At 34.3% G+C, this 23,626-nt stretch overlaps 1 protein-coding gene and 1 long non-coding RNA gene across 6 annotated transcripts; one reads left to right on the forward strand and one right to left on the reverse strand.

Annotated features, from left to right (window-relative positions):
- Positions 1-616: 616 nt before the first annotated feature.
- LOC117794201 lies at positions 617-4,021 on the forward strand. Of its 5 annotated transcripts, none has more exons than XR_004618387.1 (3): positions 617-777; positions 920-942; positions 3,284-4,021. It is a non-coding gene; the product is annotated as an uncharacterized LOC117794201 (long non-coding RNA). The 5 variants fall into 5 exon arrangements; XR_004618390.1 differs by lacking the exon at positions 3,284-4,021 and adding an exon at positions 994-1,726; XR_004618388.1 differs by lacking the exon at positions 3,284-4,021 and adding an exon at positions 1,008-1,726.
- A 3,453-nt stretch (positions 4,022-7,474) lies between these two features.
- On the reverse strand, positions 7,475-23,583 carry LOC117789248 (putative metabolite transport protein HI_1104). Its single transcript, XM_034628364.1, has 3 exons — positions 23,022-23,583; positions 8,386-9,726; positions 7,475-8,183 (listed from the first exon to the last, which is right to left on the reverse strand). The coding sequence occupies exons 2-3, from the start codon at positions 9,719-9,721 to the stop codon at positions 7,897-7,899; spliced, it is 1,623 nt and encodes a 540-aa protein (XP_034484255.1). The 5' UTR covers positions 9,722-9,726; positions 23,022-23,583; the 3' UTR covers positions 7,475-7,896.
- Positions 23,584-23,626: the final 43 nt, after the last annotated feature.

Below are 23,626 nucleotides of genomic sequence, written 5' to 3' on the forward strand. Positions count from 1 at the left end.
TGTTGGTGTTACTATTTCATTTATTTGGCATACACAAATATATAACACACCGTATGTCCTGAAGCAACAAAAGCAAGTTACAATTGCAGCAAGACGCTCGCAGCGGCAGCGACGCCGACAAAGACATTTAACACTTTAACAACTATACGGCTAAAACTATTAACACTTGGCTGAGCACACATACTTTGCACAATAACAACAAGTATTTAGAATTAAAAAAAAAAACAACTTTTACAACTGCGTCGAGTTTAAGAAAAAGACGCGCTGCTGTTCATTCGCCGAAGTTCGAGTCACAATTAAAACGATGCAAAGAAACAGGCAAGTCAACTCTGACATAGGGCTGCCACATGGTTGCAATTTTTTGTTTAATTCTGACAAAACAACTGCAAAGGTGCGAAGAAAGTGCAAAGTGTAATTTAATAAATTATGAAACGCAATTCTATACTGTTTGCAATATGTATGAAATATAATTTATAATTGTTAAAATTTTGTTTTCTCATTGCAAACGTGTGGCAACTCGGCGCAGCTCAACAGCAGCTGCGACAGCTGACGACGGGTCGCTGAATTCGCCGCATTTCATAATGGCTGTTTGCTCGTTTTGTTTTGTTAGCTGTTGTCGCTGCTGTTGCCATCGCCACTGCCGTTCGTTCGTTTGTGTGTGTGCGCTTGCGTAAGTGTGTGTGCGTAGCGTTCTCAGGGTAGCAAAGATTTTTCATTCGGTTCAACAAGAAAAGATCTTTTGCAGCGCACATTCACATTTTATACGTAAATATGTAGGTATGTATACATGTATTTATTTTTTTCGGCTCTTTTTCTTATCTTCTTCTTAACGCCACGCACACATGGTTGTTCACAAAATATGCATATGTTTATGTATATAAATACATATGTACAAATTTGTGAATGAATGTCACCCAAGGTCAATAATATACACAGCTTGTTGTAAGTATTCCCTTTAATTATTGAAATTTAATTATGGATCTATCCCATTAGCTGAACTCTTCTAGATTGAAATGAAATCAAAACCGGGAACCAGCTCTATAATTTACACATTCACGTAAAAATGGTATTTAAAAGCCATTTAAATTTTATAAATATAATTTATTCAATAAATCACAGTAAAAATATTTATTAAAATGGAATGGTAAAGGTCTATTAGCCTGGGCCAACTCCAAAGGAAAACCGATTTTTCGTGAATTAAGCCTAATTTGGCATGGAAATTTTGAAGATTTTTTTTTAAAAATAAACTACTTGAGTTCCTAAACTAATTTTTTCGGCTAAATTCATGATAAATCGCCCTCTATTTGGGTTTTTCTTTATTTTTCTTTTGGAGTTGGCCCAGTCTAATAAACCTTAACCAAGAGAACAGATTATCAGTGTTGGATGCTTTGAAAGGTTTTAAAAGGAAGTGATCAAGCTCTATTAGAGTGAAATATGAGAGTATTTAACAGCTCCTTCTATACGGGAAATATTCAGCTCTAATGTAAATCATCGGTCCGCTTGCTAGCCCCCGGTTTCTCTCGTGGAATTGAAGGGTGAAAAGAGAAGCACTTGTTATATTTTTCTTGAATAAACTTCTTTAACTCAAAAATAAATTACTGTACAATTTAAATAATTCGGACATTTGTTAATTCGAAAAACCCGATATGTATCTAAGAAAAGAATAAAAGTACCAAAAATATGTGCAAGGGAAGGCATTTCACCTACAATAAAGACAAATTACATACATATATAGTCTTAACGTATTTTTCATTCAATTAAGAACTATGGGTCGTTATTTCTAATATTGTGGTCATTCGGTAGGTTTTCAAACCGGTAATCCCTTTACTCCTGATGGATCATATGGGAGTCGGCTGTTAGAACAGTGTCACTCGACAACATACGATTGTAAACTAAAATACTTTGGCAGTTCGGTCAGAGCATCAGAGATAGGCAGAGCTAACAATATAAATAGAAAGTATTTAAAACCGACAAACCAGCGCATTCATATCAGTAATCCGTACCTGCTGAATATACTACGTTTTTTCACCGTTCGTACGAAACAATTATTAAAACAATTGTTAAAATTTCTTTGATTCAAGAAAAAATGGGATAAATAAAATTTGGTTGACCATTTTCTTAGGAGGGGATTAGCTTATTGTATAATATACTATATCCATCTTCTTTCTTTGTAAGTTGCCTTTATCATCTCAATCATTTGCTACTCTTTCTTTATTTCTTTTTTTATCGATTCACAAATTTTTCGATGAGTCGGAGCGTATTTCACGAGTAACATACATTCTCTTAATAATCGGCATGATTCTCAATTTTTATTGCATGCCGGTAACTTACTGCTCAGCAGGATAATTTGTCTCATAAATGCCATACAATTCCTTGCTTGGTTTTGTTGAATGAACATAGAGATGCCATCGGTTAATTTCTCATAAAATCTGCCAACACTTCATCATTTCTGTATGCATTTTAGTGGCTTGAGTTGACCGAAGCAAAAATAGGTCGTATTCAATTTCCATCGGTGAGCGTCGGTTTTTAGCCGACGCTTTAAAACGTTGTGTATTCACACGACATCGACGGTTTTTTTTTTTTAGCAAAAAGTGTCGGTGAAAAATCCTCGTCTGAAGCATGCTTAAGCGGATGTTTGTATTTCGGCAGGTTCTCCTCTCAAATTTATAAAATTTTCCAATCGTCAGTAAATTTTGACATTAACTTTATTTGCATCGGTTTTCACACCAGAATCCCATCGGTATTTGTTCTCACCGAATCTGGTCACACTCTGTTATTTCTGTTTGCGAGTTTATACCCATAAAGTGTCGATTTAGAATTGTATTATCAGGTAAACATCAAACTCTCCTTGATTTCTTATAACAAATCAACCGCCTGACATTTAAATACTGATCGCACTGCGCACTTGAGAAACGCAAAAGAGAATCACAACAAAAACAAGTAACACACTCGCGCATAACTGTACCCACACACAGAACGTGGTTACGGTTATATAAAGAGAAAACAAACGCGCAATTGGATCATTGTTATTCCAGCAACCCAGAAAGAAAATAAAATGGTAATTTTAAATTGACTCACCTGGGGTATATTAATTTCCCTTTTCCTCACTGGACGATGTTGAACGTTCCGAAATTCAAGCTGGAATGATGAAATTGCTTGATGAAGTGAGTACACTAGGGATGTTTATTGAATATCGATACATCGATAAAATATTTGTGCGATAATTTATTATTTATATTTTTCTGGCTAGTTTTTTAAATTTATTTTTATTTTTAATTTTCAGGCGGTCCCAACTGATGTCGAAACCAGTCAAGATGCAAGGGGTTTTCTTAAAATTTCTATTGGACAAAAACAAAATGTCACATTTGCGCAACCTTCAAGATGTGGATCACGAAACGAAAGACGAAACAAATGGACACAAATACACACACACACACACACACACAATCGCATGAACAATGAGGAAACAGATGGAAGAAGCAACAGATAACAACGAATTCGCCGAGCACAGCGCTAGCTTTTTATTTGTTGCTCCTGCTATTACTGTGGTGGTTCAGTCGTCTTCTAATATTACAGCGGGCATAATTAAAAATCAGAGTGCTACGCACTTTTCCAACTCGAACTTCCCTTAAGGCTTCGCGCACACTATAGCTGAAAACGGAGAGGAAAAATCAAACACACTGCACTCATCCAAGTGCGGGCACTTTGAAGCGTTCAGTTCATCTCGGTTTTATCAACAAAACATGTTATATTTTATCATCTCCGCTTTCAGCTTCGCTTTTTTCTAGCTATAGTGTGCGCTTAGCCTAAGACGCACAACAAGCTAAGTAAAAATATGGTTTGAAGCTCTGTTGATCTTATTTCTCTTTGTTATAGATTATCGAGGCGTGGCGTCATTCGGCGAATAGGAACATGTTCTCTCACACAGTGCGGCGCAAAAGTAATCATTCTAAGTCTTTTGATGATTGTAAATGCAATACAATACATTCGCTGTATAAGAAATTAAAGCAAATAATATTCATTCAACGAATCACGGACGATCCCATAAATATAAAGTTTCCAACGATGTATTTTACAAGTCAAAAGTAAAAACTCTCGCTGACCAATTTTTCGCTGCGCTTTTTCTCCTTCTTCTTTCCTCCATTTTCGTTTTTCCGATCGCTTTGTCCTGTTTTTGTGGCGAGTAGTTGACATCACTTTCCTTTTTCCTTCCTTTCGTAGATTTGCTGCTTACTTGGCTACAGTCAGTTTCATTTTAGGACTTGTTTGTATCCCTTATTACATGTGTTGGTATTTAAAGCTAACTTAACGGCTATTTTTTTTTTTTTTTTTTTGTTAAAATATCACTTTTACCAACTGCTAGCCTTTGGACTAGATTTCGATAAAAGTGAATGACTGAAATAAAAAGATAGTACAGCCACACAAAAATAGTGTTGCGATATCTTTCCCTGTGATTTTTGATGCGCTGAATCCGAACCTAAAGACCATTTTGTTCCTGGACGTGTAGATTTTTACCTTTCCTCAAAAAATGAGGCGTATTTTACTTGAAATCTAGGCTTTTTAAGGTAAGGTCAGGATTCAGCGCATCATAATACGTAAGGAAAGGGTAGTCCCAACAAGTCACTTTTTTGTGTGGCTGTGTAATAGCCTATTTCCACGACAGCACATTTGGCTCATTCGACGGCATTTTCATCATTTGGCCGAAATGTGGACTTCATTTCAGTACAAAATCCGAATGATCATTTTGGCTTATTCATAATGAATGAGCCGATTTTTTTGTCATTCGACCCTGTGAATTTCAGTATTTTTTTATCGAACACGCGATGTTTATCGATAAACTCTTAAAAAAAAAGCAATTATCACCTTAACCAGCTGTTTTCATCAATAAAATCGGTAGGCATTAAATTTGCGCCAATTATAATATCATAATAAATAATAAAATGTTGTTATTGTCTGCTTTTTATAATTTGTGCACAGAAGCCGAACAGCTGCTTTGCTTTAAGTGTCTTAACAGTTTCACATTTGGTTGTGGAAAGCCAAATATGAGGCACATTCAAATGTGAGCAAATGTGGCAAATGTGAGTGGTCGTGGAAATAGCCTATAAATCATTTCCTACACTATCAAAATAGTTATTTATGCTCCGGTCAGACGATCGTTTTTTCACCGACGCTTTTTGATGAAAAACTGTCAGGTGTCGTGTGAGCACACAAAATTTGACAGCGGGGGTCAAAAGTGTGACCAGACTCTGTGAAAACAAAAACCGTTGGGATTTTTGTTTGACACCCGATGTGAATTGTGTGAATGGCACAATTAACTGTCGGTGAAAAAGTGTCGATTAAAATTGATTGATAGTCGAAGAGCCAAAATATGCGCCCCAAATTAAGGAAAAAAAAATGGCGTGAGCTCGGTGTGAAACTTTGCAACCATCTTTGGTCTTTGACTGTACCATTTGCTTCATTAAGCAACAATTTACAAACTGCAAAAACTTACTACTCCTTACTATACAAATTTGGTTAGGTTCGACTTATTTGCTTTTATCTATGCCTTCTAAACCGTTGGAGAATTAATCAACACTGTACACTTCTAGAATCTCAACGAAAGGCACACAAAAAAAAAGCATACACAAGCAGAAGTAGCAAAAAATAAAAATAAATAAATATCGAGCGCACTGCGAATCATAAATACAAGTTGCTTATGCAACAATAAACATGAAAGAAAAAGTACATATGTATTCAATATGTAAAATATATATGTACACATAATAACGACTATAATTGACTCACCATTAATGCGCAGATATTAATTGTTCACTAGCTTGTGTTTGTGAAGTGGAGCGTTGACTTTAATACTCACTTCACGATGCTTACACTTCCCAGGTTCGAGCTCGAATGACAGACATTGTCGACCGCAAAGATATTCAATGGCAGATGTCAGAGTTGCTGACGCGAATTCAAGTTGTGACGTCACAGCAAGCAAATTCATTTTAAATGATTTACTTTTAGTGATGTTTTACGTTTATAAATATAAATATTCGCTTCATTTATAAGTATAAGTATATAAAGTTAAATACGATAAAAATAAATTTAATAAAATGTCTTTTGCTGTTTATTCTTAGCGTCACCTTCGTAGTGATTTCCATGAAGCAATCATAGAAACAACTATGACGACGGGTCACACTCACATGCTCACTTGTATAATGAGCAAAACGACGCAATTCGCCGCTTTAGTTTGAATTCGCCGCAAAGCAGCGCACTGAAATTGTTTTTGCTCCTGCTCTAGCGATTTCCTTGTCATATCAACGTTTAACGGTCAGTCGTTGTCTGCGTTTCGTTTAATGCGGGCAGAAAACATTTGTCGCCGTCAGCTATGGCTACGCGACAATACATACATATGCATTGTCTATGTGTGTAAGAGTTATACAAGTTTGTATTGGATTTGCATCTGTGTACGAATACTCAGTGCAGTTTGTCTGTAGTAAAATAAGATTATATGTATTATATTGAGGCATCTGAGACCCTATAAAGTACATATATGTATATACAGAGACATTCTTGATACATTTTTCGGTTATGTACTAGAGGTAGATAGCTATCAATGGCTTTCGATAGATTTTTCTTACTTTACTCAAGTGGCGCAAATGCAATGGAATAACTGTTTTTTTAACAGTTTTGTCATAAAAGTGTACAAAACTGTAAATGCGGAGAACTGCTAGAAAAAGTGAATGATAACAAGTTTTTGTCAAAAGTCGATAAGGGTCATTCTAAGCTTAGGCATTATTTTACAAGTTGAAGCGTTAACGTTTAATTTTAGGAACAAATTCTCATTTCGCCGTCAGCTTCGCGCAGCTGTCTCGTGGGGATAAATATATTTTTAAATAATTTTTAGTTTAATTATTTATTTAATTTTTTATTATAATTATTTAATCACCGTAGCCTTTTTCTTTTAATCATTTACTATAGAAAACTATCGATAGACTATGGATGGTTTTTTTTTTGTGTTTACCACTATTATGTGCAGTGGATTTATTTATTCTATAAATATTAAATACCTATTTAACTTTGATCTAAGTCACGACATGGGTTTTGTATGGGATCTGTATAGATCCGAGAGCATACAATACTCGGCCCAGAAGTCCGGCTCAACAAAAGGTAGTTGAAGGACTGAAGCAAAGCGTTTTAAATGCTGTTTCTTTTGCCCGTTTTACCCTGTGCTTATAATACTTCCTTTCATATTAACGGCCTTCAGAAAATCTTCAATATCGAGGCATATGATTTTTAATTTTTCTGCATTTTCTATTCGGTAGTGGAAAATAACAATCGATAATGAAAGTAATTTTTATCGCAAGTTGTATTTATGCATATGTAGGATGTACAATGGGGTACTATATTTGAGCAAAATATCAAATTTTTTGGAAATCATCAGGAGGTTTCGCATCGAAGATCTAAATTTATATATCATTCCAAAACTCTAGGATTGACTTGTAAATTCGATATTATACGAATTATAATTAACAAAACAGTTTATTATTCATGATATGTACATATTACATAGTTGTTGATCTTATCGAATTAAGTACAAATGAATTGCGTCTGAGAAGATTGTATGATAGAAGTAAAGACATATACGAGTTACAAATATATTTATGGTATATGATATGTATATGGTAAGGTACATTAAAGAGAGTGCGTCTCTCACTTAATACTAAGTAAATTTTAAAAAAATAATAAAGATCAATTATATTACATGTGGTATGAAAAAAAGTTATATATAAATATCTTATCCGATAAGATATAGATATATATGTACGTATGTATAGAGAAGAAGCACTTTCACATAGTAATATTAAGTAATACAAAAAAAAATCGTGTGTCGAAAGAGATTTCTTGTGTCTAATACTACAGTCTGCTGCTCTCGGCTCCATTATGACGTGGAACGTTAGAGGATTGGGAGGACTTGTCGTAGCCGTTGCTGGACATCTGAAGATGTTGTGGCAGCTGGACGGGACGTCCATTGGAGGGGAGCGTTTCATCCACACTAAAGACCGAGTTGTCATGCCCATGCATAGGACGGGCATTGAGTACCGCATCTGGATGTCCCTTCTGCTGAGATTCGTGCTCCATAACAGTCTCTGTTTTGGGTTTACCCTCGAGCATGAAGCAGGTGATAAGGAAGAGTATAGAACCTAAGATGAAAAAAGTTTATAGATATAAGTATGCCATTTTAATAGTCTAACAAAAAAACATAAATTGTGGTATAGAATTCTAAAATACTTCAGTACCAGTAACAATTTAGAGGAAGATTTAAATTTAAATTGATTTAAAAAAAAAAAACAAATGTTAACACTTTTGCCAGCTTTAGGACTTGAAATCTCAATTGGTACTTACTAATGCCATAGAAGCCGGAGTAGAAGATCATGATGGAGCCGCGATAGCCCAAGATTTTGGCAACAGGATCCACAAGAATGGGCAGATTACCGCCAATGTTGTTCATCACAAAGAGGAAGACACCAATGGTTGAGGAACGCACACGCAACGGCACAATCTCCACAACAATGGCGAAAACAATGCCAAACCACATTTCGGCAAAGAAGTAGCTCAATCCGAGTGTAATCATTGCCCACATTGGGTCAAAGTATACGGAACCAAAGGCAGGAAGGGTTGCAATCAATTGACTCAGAGCCAAGACAAAAGCACGTGATCGAATGCCCATTTTGGCGACAATTTTGTCGGAAACAACGCCACCAACAACGACACCAACGCTACCAATACCAATGGTGACGGCAAAAAGCCACCAGCCGAGATCCACATCCGGAAAGTATGTGTTGTAATAGAGATCCGCGTTGTAGGCAAAGGTCATGCCACCACAGTGACGTATCGAGGCGGCAATCATAAGCATTATCATTGCTGGATTCTTGATCACCTGCCACAGGCTAATGGGTTTCCCACTCGCCGTTGTACGATCTCCCTCGCCGATGGCCTTGCGTTCTGGCTCCTTTAATGTTGTTCCTGTCAAGGCGGCCACAACAACAGTCAAGACTCCGGCACCCAGATAACACACACGCCAGCCGAGATTGAAAAAGTTAAGCTTGGTGATGTAGCGTCCGACGGGGAAGGCAATGCCGTAACCACCATAGATGCCCCAATTGAAAATGGCCATAACCAAAGCACGCTTGCTCTCCGGAAAGATGTCAGACATAATGCCCGTAGCGAGAGGATTACAACCGGACTCTCCGGCTGCCATCACCATGCGTAGCAACACCAAATGCCAATACTCTGTGACTGTACCCTGCATGAAAATTGCAATGCCATAGATGACCGTGCAAACGGTTAACATCTTTACACGATTATATTTATCTGCAGCGAATCCCATGAAGACGCCAGCGATGGTGAAAACCAAAATAAATGTGGGTCCAGCAAGAATCTGATAATCAATGCCCAATCCATTGTAATTCCATTCGCAATAACCGGTTCCATTCATGTCCAATTTGTAGCAACTCGTCTCGTTCTTCACATCTCCACATTGTGTCACGAGCTCATGACGATTGAACATGCTGTTGTTCTGCTGACAGCCATGATCGCCATAGTCTAGCTCAATTGCCGTCTGCTTGGAGGTAACGCCAATCAAATAATGTCCCAGCTCGCCAAGGATATAACCTACGGTAAGTATGCCCAGGACGTAGGCATTGTAAAATCCACTCAGCTTCTCCAGTATCGGTATCATCGTGACTAAAGGGAAGAGTGAATAGGAAAATACTTTAGTATCGATTGGCAATTGACTTGAGAAAGAAAAAATGTAAGACTTTAAGAAGAAAAGGTAAGAGAAATTAATATGGATTTGTTTTTTAAATTTGTTGTTTATATTGTGTTAATAATTAAACGCGTTCACATTGTATAGGAGCAAGGTACATAGCAGATCCACGAAAAGAACGTGAGGAAGACCAGAGGAAAGCGGAAGATCCTGTATAAACGGTTTTATGGATTTTATGGTTATCAAAAAATCTTTTTGTTTTTATATATTTATTTACGATACTATTTTTAAAATGATTATGGTCTCATTTAAAATATATACAATAAAATAAACTAAATGACAATATCACTTGTAAATGGAGTTTTAATATTTGCTAATACAAATATACTTTTCATCTGTTCTTGATGTGATTGGGAGTTTTTGCAACAGATACTTGCAATGAATGTTGGATCAATAAAACCATTAAAATAAGAAAATAAGTGAAGTAAATAAATTAATGTTGGTTCTCCTCTCTCTATAGCTGTGGAAGGAGGTGATGCAATAAAAGTCCCAAACATGCCTGATAAATGATTATCAAGCATCGCGACATAATGACAAACAATCGCGTAATGTCTTATTAATGAGCCTTGTCAACTTTTCATCTGTTGACACACAAGGCAATCAAATTTAATTGATCCAAAAAGATTTAGATCGTGACTTGAATTCGCCATAATTCTTAAATGAAATGAAAGTGAAGGCGTTTTTCATTGCGTATACGTGATGTGTGCTAATAATTATATGTGAAATACTCTAACAATAAAGTAGTTCCATAAGCTAAGAGAAGGGAAAGCGGGAACAAAGTGCTTCTCAAAGCTTTTAAGCTCATTTTGGGCATTAGGGAAAGCTTTGAGCTCTAAGTAACGTCACAAACTTTTAATAAAGGTTTAAAACTGTGATTAAGCTTTGAAATAAAATTATTTCTTAAGCTTTAAAAGCTTCCATATTGAATCTATAGAGCATTTGCAAGCTGAGATACTTCAAATTAAGCTACATTCCCAATTTTCTTATGATTACTTTTAAGACTTATGTGAAAGGCGTTTGTTGCACTCTTAATACGTGTGTATATTCGTCACCTCAAGGCAATTATCGGGCGGAGTCGTAAACTAACGTATTTTTTTGATTTATGACTGGATTAGTTCGCAAAACGGAAGTCTCTAAAATTCTAGAAAGCTACTCAAATATTGACAAGCTCAATTTATTAACAGAGACCAGCTGCAGCTTCCATCAACGCTTTTAGACCGAAGAAACCACTAATAAAATCAAAAACAATAAGCATTTGAATATGATTTAAGTGAGTCTGCTTGACTTAAAGATAGATAGTTACTTATGAGCGACTCAGAAACCCAAGTGATCAACCAACATCAAGAATTAATTAAACAGCAGAAGGAATTTAACTTCAATGTCAAAAAAAAAGTTGATCGTTCATAAAAGTATCTGCCAAAATTTCAAGTCAAAATTTGTATATTCTAATCCCTCTAAAAGAGGAATTTTAAACTAAAAGATACTCATGCGATGCTTGGAAATTGATGGAATGAAAAATTAAAACAGTTTTCAATGCACTTGAACTGCTAAAAAAAAAAAACTCGACTAGAAGATATTCATAATAATAGCTGTTGATGGAATAGAACCTATTTTATCATTATAAATCGTATTTTTTATTTAAATAATTTTTATTAACGTAAAACAAATAAATTCGATTGATTTGTCTTTTTTTTTTTTTTTAATATTTATTTGTAAGCACAATATTATAAATAAAAATAATGTTGATTTTTTTTTGTAACAAGTTGAGTATGCACAAACGTTTATTTCCCTAAGGGAATACTCGACTAGAAGATACTCATAAATTTTAAAAGCTGCAGTCGCTGCGCTCCTCAAATATGGAGAAATGTTAAAAGTTGATATATAAAATTTGAAATAAAAATTTTTTTTTAGGCAATAAATATTTTATGATTAAACAACTTTCTGCTCGACTATAAGATACATATTCGCCAATCGAAATGTCAAATGAGTTGAATCTTTTTAGCAGTATTTGCTTGACTTGCTTATTTTTTACTGACTAAACCAATTTCTGAGTTTATGAAACCAACTTTATGAATAAAAGATACGTTAAAATGTCACATGGATATGATTTTGTTATATGAAATCTTAAAGATATTATCGTCCAACGGTTATACCTAGCATAAATTCAATTTGAATGGGTACAAGGTAAAAAAATACGCCCCGTAAAAAATCTAATGGTCCGCTGGCAGCTGGCTAAATCAATTTTGGCAAAGTGCCATTAAGCCAACTACACAGACAAGAACAACAAAACAATCGTTGTTTGCCCCTTTCCCAGATATTTTTGTAGCTCGACTGGAGGCGGCTTTGGAGAGTTTCTCATTGTTGTTGTTGTCTTTAATCAATCAAATTTCAAGTTAATTTAATAGCTGTGTTTTTGGCTAACGCGCAATGCCTTCGCGTAGATACATAGATATAAAGATACTTAGTTACTTACGTATCCGTATCTTTTACATACTGTTGCTTGGCTGATTGACAGCGGCCAAGGTTGTCTGTCGGCTATTGGCCAAGACAGGAACGAATAGTTCAGAACAATGAACCGTCAAGGTTTGAAAGATACAAATGTATCTATACATGCTTATTTGGTATTTAGCTCTGTTCTTTTTGTATCTATCAGATGCAGACACCTGAACAATAACCACAAGAATGCGGATATCGATTCCATAACCAGTCTGAGGGCGTTATCTATGCCGTAATCCCCACAGCTTCCGAAGTCGCAAAATTACGACACAATTTCGTCAAATTTTAAAGTCTTTTTATCTAATTTGTTATATGCCATTAAAATGATGGCTCGTGCTGACACGTTTTATGTGTCATTTGGCCAAGATCTAATGGTATTTTATTTTCATTGTAGCCAGTAATTTTAGTCGTATTATTTGGACATTGTAATTTCAACCAGTTCAAAGCCTTGTCTCAATTCATAACTGGAAACCGATTACCTGTTTAAGATCTTGAAGCAACTTAATTCAACTCGGCTCATTAATACACAAAGCTCTTCACGCGTCTTCAAACCAAACGATTCCAAATCAATCCATTTATTTATTTAGCATCGTTAAAAATTAGTCGACAGAGAAAGAGAATAAAAGGCTTTAGAATTTAAAATAAAATAATAAAATACGATGCATTGCAATTATAATATGTTGAAAATCTTTAAAGAGGTAAAGATTGAAGGAATTCTGAAGTGAATATAAATGCTTTTAACTATTAATTGATAGTTTCAAAGGCTCTTCAAAATGAATGAGAGAAAAAAGCCGGTAGACAGAAATCACAATCAAAAAGTGTTCAGCTTGTTTTCAGTGCGTATTTCTTTATTTCTAGTTCAATGTCAAGGCGGACGAAACGGTACTCGTTACGAATCTAAGCCAAACAACCAAAAAACCGGACTATAAACAACATGACAGCGACAGTTACGAAGTGTGCAATGCGTGACGTGACTTAATTTAAGTTATTTCGTTCACTCTCAGCATTTGTGGCGTTTGACGAGTAAAAAAGGACAAGTTACGAGCGGCGAGTAAGAACTTCTTATAAATGACGAGTGGAAAGGGACGATTGTTAAGTAACGAGAGGCGAGTAACGTTTGGCAAGCTATGAGCGACGACCAAACAGTAGAAACAGGCAACTGACGAGTAAAGATTAACGAGTATTAGGCAAGCATCGATTTATGAGTAACGAATGGCAAATTTCTTTGACAAGTCAATGAGTAACGAGTAACGAGTGCCAATTAATGTCTGCTTTTAAAATGCATTGAGGCGATAAATTTTGAAACGATTCCCAAACCGAGAGACACAAATCGCGCTCTTAATGTCTTTTTAATGCTAGACAATGCCGAACAATAAAATGGAAATTGCAATTACTTTACGAACGAATCAATAATTTGCATTTAATTAGCACTCTCAATGCAATTAATAAACAATTTTTTTTATTGTTTCTATTTACCCTATAATAACTGTAACTTTAAAGTAACGTGAGCGTGTCTTGATATTGACTTATATAACAGTCTACGATTAATTTTTATAGCGTTAAAGTCTTTATGAATTATACAAATGTTCATTATATAGTAATTGGTATACGTGCAATTTAACATGCCTTCATTATGTTCTGCATTATTTATATTGAACGAAAGCCAACTAAATTAAATTACAGGGTGTCTGTAAGTCGTGCCATGTCAACTCTATCGTAACCTACATCAACTTACGACTAAGTACACAAATATTTTTTTATCTAATAAAATTACTTAATTCTTTATTCCAGATTTTCATACTTGTTTTGCTTTCTTTGAATTTTATTCTAGGTTGATTTTCTTACTTTGATTTTGTAATTTTTAAATAGAAAATCGTAGTTTGAATGAGGTGACTGTAATGACTATTGAGTTTTGCTTATGAAGGTAATTTAAGTGTGACCTATGATTATTTAGTTGACTTAGGAACCGTATAAGTGTAGTATGGGCTACCAAGTGAATGTCAAATTATAGGACTAGGTTAAGCCCCTGACTATATAGTAAATATGTATGTATATTGATTATGTTGGATTTACTTAGGCGTATTCACATTAGTCACGTTTTTATATTCGCATGAATTTGAATGCGATTGGAACTGTGATCAGTCAAGCGTTTTGGACTGGCTTGGCCAGAGCTCTATGTGTGTGTATGTGAGAGTATTTATATATAAGAGTATCTATGTGTGGTCTGTACTTGGTCCAATCTTGTCACGAACATATGCGAGTCTCTAACTTGAAGTCCAGCCTCAAACTTAATATTTATTGTTGTAGTTGCAATTGTTGTGGCATTGCATGTGGCAAGTGCAACAAATTTGTGTGGGTTGCAAATCGTGGAGAATGTCGTCTAATGATTTGCATCTCTGTTGGACACACTGACATTCGACAATTTATCTGTGAAACTGTCACCAGCTTAATTTTATTAAAGCCTCATAAACCTCATATTTAATGTTGTTTTTATGCAGTTTATTTACATTTCTAATACAAATGCACTTTTTCTATTTTTTTTTTTTAATTTTAGCATAAATTAAATAAATGAATTCTTCAGTTATGGAAGAAAATGAAGAGAAAAAATGGACAGTGATGCAAAAAAAACTGAAATTTCAAATTTTTAAGCAGAATCTAAAATAGGGTAAAATATTGATAAAACTGACATTCCGCAAGGAAATCGGCTTAGATTTGATAAACTTTTGACAGTTTGAAGTTTTCAAAAAAAGCGTCAACGGGAAGAAAGTATGAAAAAATATGAACAGGGATACATAAAAATTTGATTCTTTAATTATGATGCAGAATCAAAATAGAGGCCAAATAATGATAAAATTAACATTCCACAAGGAAATCGGCTAAGATTTGACAAAGTTATGACAGCTTGAAATTTTCGAAAAAAAAAAAATGGACAGGGATAAAAAAAAATTGGATTTTCCTGTTTTGATGCAGAATCAAAATAGAGGGCAAATAATGATAAAACTGGCATTCCGCAAGGAAATCGGTTAAGATTTGACAAAGTTATGACAGTTTGAAGTTTTCGAAAAGCGTCAACGGGAAGAAAGTATGAAAAAATATGGACAGGGATACAAAAAAATTGGATTCTCTAATTTTGATGCAGAATCAAAATAGAGGCGAAATAATGATAAAATTGACATTCCGCAAGAAAATCGGTTAAGATTTGACAAAGTTATGACAGTTTGAAGTTTTTGAAAAAGCGTCAAGGGGAAGAAAGTATGAAAAAATATGGACAGGGATACAAAAAAATTGGATTCTTTAATTATGATGCAGAATCAAAATAGAGGCCAAATAATGATAAAATTGACATTCCGCAAGAAAATCGGTTAAGATTTGACAAAGTTAGGACAGTTTAAAGTTTTTGAAAGGAGAAGAAAGTATGATAAAATATGGACAGGGATACAAGGGTAAAGTAAGGAAAGAAATGTGTTGAGAACTAACTTTCTTTTTTACCCCTGTAGATTGTAGCTTACTAATTGAAGTGAATCATGTTCCTTAATCGATTCAGTGCATTTTTTTGCTGAGTCACTTCACAATTGACAAAAAAAAAAATACCATTTCCTCAAATAAGCGTATAAAATCCGCATACTTGTAATTGGTCTTTAAAAGTGCTCGCCACGTAACCGTATAATGATTGTCACTCAACCATGCCCCATAACGTCACACCCCCCTCCCACCACGACTCTTAGGCGATTTATTAACTAACTTGGCTTAAAAATGCGGTTTAACATTGATTCAACTGCCCTCCTCTCCTCTCAGTGTAACCGCAGTCAAGGTTAACCGGCGGCTGCTTTGTCCATTGTCTTTGTCGGAAGAGGGAGGAGTGGGGGGGGGAGGGCAAGTCTGCGATTCTAGAGGTGGGGCAGGGGGGAGGGCTTGTTGTCTGATGCTGAAACTGGCAATGGGACACCGTTGCATGCAAATAACAACAACTGTACAGCAAACAACAACAACAACAATTGCAACTGCATTTGAATTGTGGAACTTTTGTTGTACACCAGGTGGCGCTTTATCAATGCAACCCAGTTGCATGCGGAGTGAAGATTCCTTGAATAAATCTTTATATTAAATCAAAGCGACAGACCAAAACCATCAAGCAGGTGTCTTAACTACACTTCACTTAACTTAATTAATAGACAAACGAATTAACAGCCACTTAACAAGTTAAGTAAACCCCCCCCACCACTCTCCCCTCCACACATATACCACCGCCCCATCTCATCGTTTTCATAGCTCTTGTCTAATTAGACTCTATACTCGAGTGTCGCGTGCAATAATTTCTGTCGCCTTGGTCAACCTGATCAGTTGGATCTGTCTCCTGATTGACTGACTGATTGATTGAGGAATTGACTGACTGATTGCTTGGATCAAATATGACATAATCAAAGTCAATTATCTTACGCTCTTTATCTTACTGTCTTTTCAGAAATTGTGATTGATAGATCGATTGACAGATTGATTGAATGATTGATTGATTGAATGATTGATTGAATGAAGTACGACTTATTCAATATCAAACATCTCTAGCTTTCTCTGTCTCGGTAGCAAATTCTTTATGTTGATTGATAGATTGACTGACTGATTGATGGATCTGTTAGTGCGTCTGTTTCTCTTATAAACAGCTGATTAACTGAATGATTGAAAAACGAATGCATTACAACCTATATATATTTTCTGTTTGCAAGGTTTCCTTTTGGACACGTGTGCAAACAAAACTAAATCAATCAAATGCAAAACTGTCAATGAAGCTTTTTTGGTACTTACTGTCATCTTTACAACGACATCTGTGGTAAATCACTGAAACAAATACGAAGCCAGATACAGTAGTACTCTGTAGTACATCTATTGAGAACATAATGAATTACACCCATTATACCACTTTATGGTGATTAAAATATTACTTCCACAAAAACAGAATTTTGTTGAAAAATTCAATCTACTTTACTGATATAACTTGAATTTAATTCTTAATAATTGATGTTAAAAATAAATTCGCACATAGTTTAATAAATTTGCTTAGGAGTTGAAATTTTGCCGCGTTTTTAAAAAGTGAAACCAGTAAAACCAAAGAGAAAAAATCATCCAACTTTTTAGACCAGTTCTGGCCATTATAAATAAAGCCATCAAGTGATCTGAATTGGTCTCAATCTCAATCTTATTATCAATCTCAGTCTCAAGCTACTGCCTTGTATTGAGCGTGGTCAGTAACAATTAAGCATCTCATTTGTTGTTTACTAAATCAAACCGGAAAATATCCAAATGTGTCATATGTGTGTTTAACCTAAACCTGCTTGTCATTCTGAGTCTGAGTCTCAGTCTGATCAATACACAAATGAATTAAATTGTTGATCTGACAAAAACAATATTCAAATTATGGTTAATCCCCGACGGGAAACGCTTTGCATGACACAAAAAAAAGTCACACTTTGAGCTTGACTTAAATTTTTTAAATGATCTTTAAATAGTCTTGTGATCTTGACATACCAAGAAACTAGATCCATTTGCATATAATATAGCATATTGCACTTGTTATAACCCATTGATCTTTTCTAATTTCCAAATAATTTATATAAACTAATCTTTTTTACATTTCTAGTAGAGAGTTTCTACTTTTTAAGTGATATGGCAATGATCTTGTTCTATGGTAAGGGCATATGCTAAAAGAAACTCCATTTATAATGTTAATACTTGATTTTTGCCTAATTAACATAGGAGAGTTAACTTTAACATATTAGTCAATGATGTTTTGTAAAACTTATTCAAAGATGAAACTCTATTTCCTAATAATGCTTGTAAATTCCAGTGATCTTTTAATGATCTTGTTAGGTTCTCAAGAGAGTGTGTCCTTTAAACTATTTTCTTTGATTAATGTTTTCAAACTCATAGCTCTCACTTCAGGAAATTGTTTAGAAAACTTAATTTGCAGAAATAGTAAAAAAAAAAAGTTGAATAGCGAATTTAAAGAAAAATATGATTTTTATAGTGATTTTTTTTAGGGATCTTTCAATGATACTATAAGGTCAAATCTAAAACACCAATTGAAGGAGCAATTTTCACACTTCGTACACTTAGAAATATCTAAATTAAAATAGGAATGTACTAATTGTAACCTAATGATCATTAGAGAATCGGCTCAAGCGCTTTATTACGACATCGAGAGCCGGGTGATCATGAAAAAAAAAAATGATGGTGAGGAAAAAAAATCTATAGGTACAGCAAACTATGTAAATAAACTAGAAATGGAAATTTATCTATTAAATTGAATTTTACTATTATTAATATTATTATAGTGTCTCTAACCAACACATGTGTCATTCAGTTGCTTGTCGTGCACACGTGGCAACCCTAATATGCAAACGATGGTAACATCTGGTAACAACTAAGTATGTAGTTACTAAGCCAAACGAGAGACACACTGATATATTTTACCTACAGGGCGGTTAATTGCTTAAATGCTTGACATTTGCATAAAATTATAGTTAAGATGTGAGATTCTGAGATTCTGACTTTGGAAAACCAGAAGACAACAAGCGGGGAGAGAAATGATTTAAAAAGAAACTGAAATATTGCCAGTCATCATCTTAAAACCGTATCTAGTTTGTTTTGCAGCTGGATCGATGAGTTGATTACTTAATCACCCGATGAGTCGATTCTAAACATCTATATTTATCTTTATACGTATTTATTTTTATATACATATATATTTTTAATTGTGTATAACCCGAATTACGGGTAATTACGTCGTCTGCTCATGTTCCACAAATGCAAATCAAGGCGGACGACAAAAATAAAACAAGAATGTGCAGCTGAGTATCTCAGTATCAGTATCTCAGTATTAAATTGCCGAAACTTAAATACACTGATAATTCCAATAAATTATCTGAGTGATACCGAAGATTGCATCTTCTTAACTGTCAGTTAAAGTAACTCTGAGATTTATTTGTAATATATTCATGACACCATTAAATGTCAGTCGAAGTCTTATGTGTCAAATAAAATATCCCAGTGATTGAGCTTAAACAAATAAACTGTGAAATAAAGTAGCTAAAAATTTTCTTATATAGATCAATAAAGTAGCTACAAATTTTGTTATATAGATTACTAAAGTTTCTATGTAAAGAGTCACTAGAAAAACACTAGAGTCTTCTGTTATACCTAAGATACTTTTAACTGTAAGTATCCGTCGGAGACTACCTTTAACTATCAGATTCAGTATGTGACTATCTTTGAGAAAATCTTGAGTATTAGCTTAAGTATCTGAGAGTTGGAAAAGAGCCCGTGATCTTTAATATTATGTATCTAAGCGCCTGTAAACTATCTCTAAAAGATACTTAACTCTAAGTATCTTTAGGACAGCCTTGACTGCCAATTATAGAACTGATTGCAAAGCTGTAAAACCCATTGTGTAGTAAGTGTATAAGAATAGCGAATAGCATCAAAACAAATTAGAAAAAAGCAAAAGTAAAAAAACAAAGATATTAATTATATTTAATTATTATGCAATTGCTTAGAGTTTAAAGTGAACAGCTGTATCTGTATCTAAAGTAGAGACTGTGAGATTGTTGACGGGTCTTTGGTGACCGGGTCAATAAATTAACGATAAATACCACGATTGTCGTATAGATAATAGCCAAATGAGTTACTCGTCGATCAATATAGAACTAAAAGTTGTACGATTAAATTCGTCTAATTGAACTGAACTTCACATAATTGTATACAGGTACTTGGAAATGAGTCTGAGATAATTATGACACCTGTGCCATGACAAAATGTAGAGAGTGTGCTATCAATTAATGACATTAATGATCTCAATTCCAGATCGCTACTGTGAAAGTAAAATGTATTTCAATTACTATACAAATGTGACCAGTCACTCGTAACTTAATTAACAATCGAATATCTTATGTCTAATAGCAAATTCCCGTCTAGTTCTGTCGCCCTTTCAATCAACTTTGTCAATCATAAGTAGATACATTCTCATTTGATTGTAGAATGCAAAACGTAACCTTTGATTGAATTCTTGATTCATTCTCTGTTTTATTGACTTCTGTGTTTTTTAATCAATTCCTTTCGTGCAACATTCTTATCTGCCATTTTTTCATTCAACATTTTACATTCATCAGTCACCAGTTGACATTTAGCATTTCCATTTATCGATATCACACTTGTTTCTTATTAAGAGTTGATCAAAAATTCTAATTAAAGCGTTTTGTAAATTTCTCATTCCCCTGTAAGAACTTTGCTCATTATTCATTTCATATTCATACAACTAGTAACAACGAGTATTTTCTGAATTTGTTCAGCGATACAATGTTGTTAATCGATAACGACAGCATCGATAATTAGCAAACTATTTCACAATATCCGTACATATCGATCTAATGGAACTTTGCATTAATCCAATACATAAGGAATTTATTACAACAAAACTTTATCGATAGGTTTATCGACAACTATTTTTTTATTATTCAATCATGTATGCTAAGGCTTTCGTACTTACAAATAAACATAATAAAGTAGATGTTTCAAATTCTCCTCGATAGCTAATGCTTATCTTTAATTTGTTACATCTATTATCCAATTATCTTCAACTGATCGATAGTTTTATTGCACCGACTAATCGAAAGAGAAAAACACATCAGCTATTTCACATTGCATAATTTCACAGATCATTTGCAAGTGTCTTACATCTATCTATTATACAAATTAACAATATCATATAAATTATGAATCAAATGTTAATCGAATGCCGTCACACACACAAATCAATTCGAATGCAATTTCTAATGAAATACAATTTCAATAATATTCGTGACACAATCCCCAGGCACTTGGAAAAACTGTGAGAAGAATCACAACAACATTTGCGATTTAAATTTATCACTTTTATCCGTATTTCGATAAAAATAATCCCCGTTTAAATGACGAAATAAATGAGATATTGGTTTGTGGTTAAATAACACCTTTTTCACAAATTGTCTGTCAATTTAATTAACTTCTGTGTGATTCGCAGAAGATTCATGATTCTCTTCAGATTCTCTTTTATGTTTAAATTACTACAGTTTAAAATTCAAAGAGATAGAATCGATTCTAAGATGTATTATTTTTTGGTGCCTCAAAGTTATAAGTTAAAAAAAAAAGAGATACCCTAATATTTTGTGTGGGGTATCCTGTAAAAGGAATATTATTATATTTGAGACTAAAAAAAATCAATAATAAATTTTAAATCCTAACCTAAACTAAGGAATAATTGAACAATAAATAATTTAAATTAATAGAATAAAAACTGAGCAATAAGTTGATGTTACTCTATTAAAAAAAGAAGTATGTACTTCTGTACTTTCTAAAACTAGTCTAATAATTTCCCAAGAATCGTTAAGGGTATTTCTCAGTCTTGTTTGCTTTATTAGTTGGCTTTTAGTCTAGACTTCCGGCTGATAAGGTCCATGTCATAATATTACACGAATCTTGTCAACTATTTGTTTGGGGGCGTGTCCGAAAAAGGTTCATAGTGCTGTTCCAGTCTCAGTCTCAGATATTTCTTGCCAGACGTTGCGGGCTTTATGGCATCTTCCATTGATTGTCATTAGTAATTTGTGAACAAGTTTGTTGACTTCAGTCAACATCGGGGCAAATATTGAACAGCAAATACAACAAATTAAGTTAAGTAACCTACGGTTCATGTGAGAGCCACTTTTCAACTGGTCGATCAACGAATCGAAACGTATCGATCGATACTAAAAGTCCAGGAATCTCAACAAGTTTATTTTCCAATCGAATGATCAGTAGCTCAAATTATTATGGGAAAAGATCTCAGTGTTGATCTCTGAACTTCAGTTAGCTTAAACGGTTAGTTGCTATGTTACCAAGCTTTCTGTTCATTTGCTTTGCCTAGCCTAGTTTTTTACACTGTCTTGCAAATTCAAGGGGACATAGCTTGCGGAATATTAAAAAAAAAATTTTTTTCAAGAACAAAAACAGGTCAGTCTATTTTTATCTTTCAGTTGAGAATGCAATTTGGTTTGAGAACAAACGGAATCAAAACAAATGAGTTTACTTTTTAGTTAAATTATACTTGATTTAATGATTAAATATCTTAGCGTGATTTTTGATCCTAAGCGGAATATTACACTTTGCATGGAAACAAACTGAAATGGAACAAACCGCATTATGATAAAGCTTTAATTTAATCGGAAACGAATGGAAGTGAAATTCTTTTCTTAAACTCACCGAATTTAAATCTCTCTTGAAATTTATTCGGCATAAATTTTTGCACTCAGCTTAGGAACGATTGGAAACGAATCAGGCTTGATTTAAATTGTAATCTCTTTCACGATTCATAAGCTGACATAGTTTAGATGCATATTAATCTGCAGTTGAACATTTGACTTGGGCTAGGAACGAATGACAATGGAACAGGAAGGATCGGATTAAAAGTTTACAAACCGCATAAATTTTACTTGATCTAAAATATAAAGTGCATTCTGAAGCGATTGGAATAGTAGTTGCACTTGAGCTGGCAACGAATGGAATCGGAACAAACACAATTTAAGTAGAATTTCACAAAACGCATGATCTTAAATAAATAGTTAAATGTTACACTTAGTTTTAGAACAAATGGAATTGAAACGGTTTGGATCAGAATCGATTTTGATCTTGAATAACTTATGTATACACTTACACTTTGCGTGGGGCGGATGATCACGGGAATCTTTTCTCGTTGTGCGTGTCTCTGACACTGACACACAAACTCAGTTTAAAAAATTTAAAAAACAAAGCCGCTTTTCCGAAGACGATATTCTTGAAAAAAAAACTTTTGTTCAATCAATTGGATAATTGATATAAATTAAACACGAAACGAACACGCGCGCGCGCAATTGAAAATTAAAAACAATATACAAATAATAAAAACAATGTTTATGAAAATGTTCACTGTTTTTTTCAATGTTTTCCAAATTAGATAACGGCAAACAAATAAACAAGGCACAAAATAAAAAAAAAAAAATACTCGTCACAAGCAACAAGAAGCTAAAGAACGGAAATTATGAAAAAGTTCGTTCTCCTGTCTTTCTTCCACATTAACTTGTGCTTCTTCTGCTTTAGCTTCTCCTTCTTCCTCTTTTTGCTTGGACACAACCAATTGGCTGCGTTTTGCAAACAGAACTAAAACGCGGCTTCGTTCGGCAAACGCTTTTTAAAAAGGAAATTCGCCCAAGCCCAACCGTCAAAGTCAACGTTGACGTCGACGTCGACGTGGAAGTCAACGCTGTCGCTGCCGCTGCTAAC

This window comes from Drosophila innubila, chromosome X (assembly GCF_004354385.1).
Source record: "Drosophila innubila isolate TH190305 chromosome X, UK_Dinn_1.0, whole genome shotgun sequence".
Taxonomy (NCBI): domain Eukaryota; kingdom Metazoa; phylum Arthropoda; class Insecta; order Diptera; family Drosophilidae; genus Drosophila; species Drosophila innubila.

Excerpts from the sequence above, each read along its gene's own strand:
- LOC117789248 (XM_034628364.1), bottom strand. The coding sequence starts at position 9,721 with ATGATACCGATACTGGAGAAGCTGAGTGGATTTTACAATGCCTACGTC. Across the intron at positions 8,184-8,385 it reads CTCCGGCTTCTATGGCATTA|GTTCTATACTCTTCCTTATC; the intron begins GTAAGTACCAAT and ends TTTTCATCTTAG.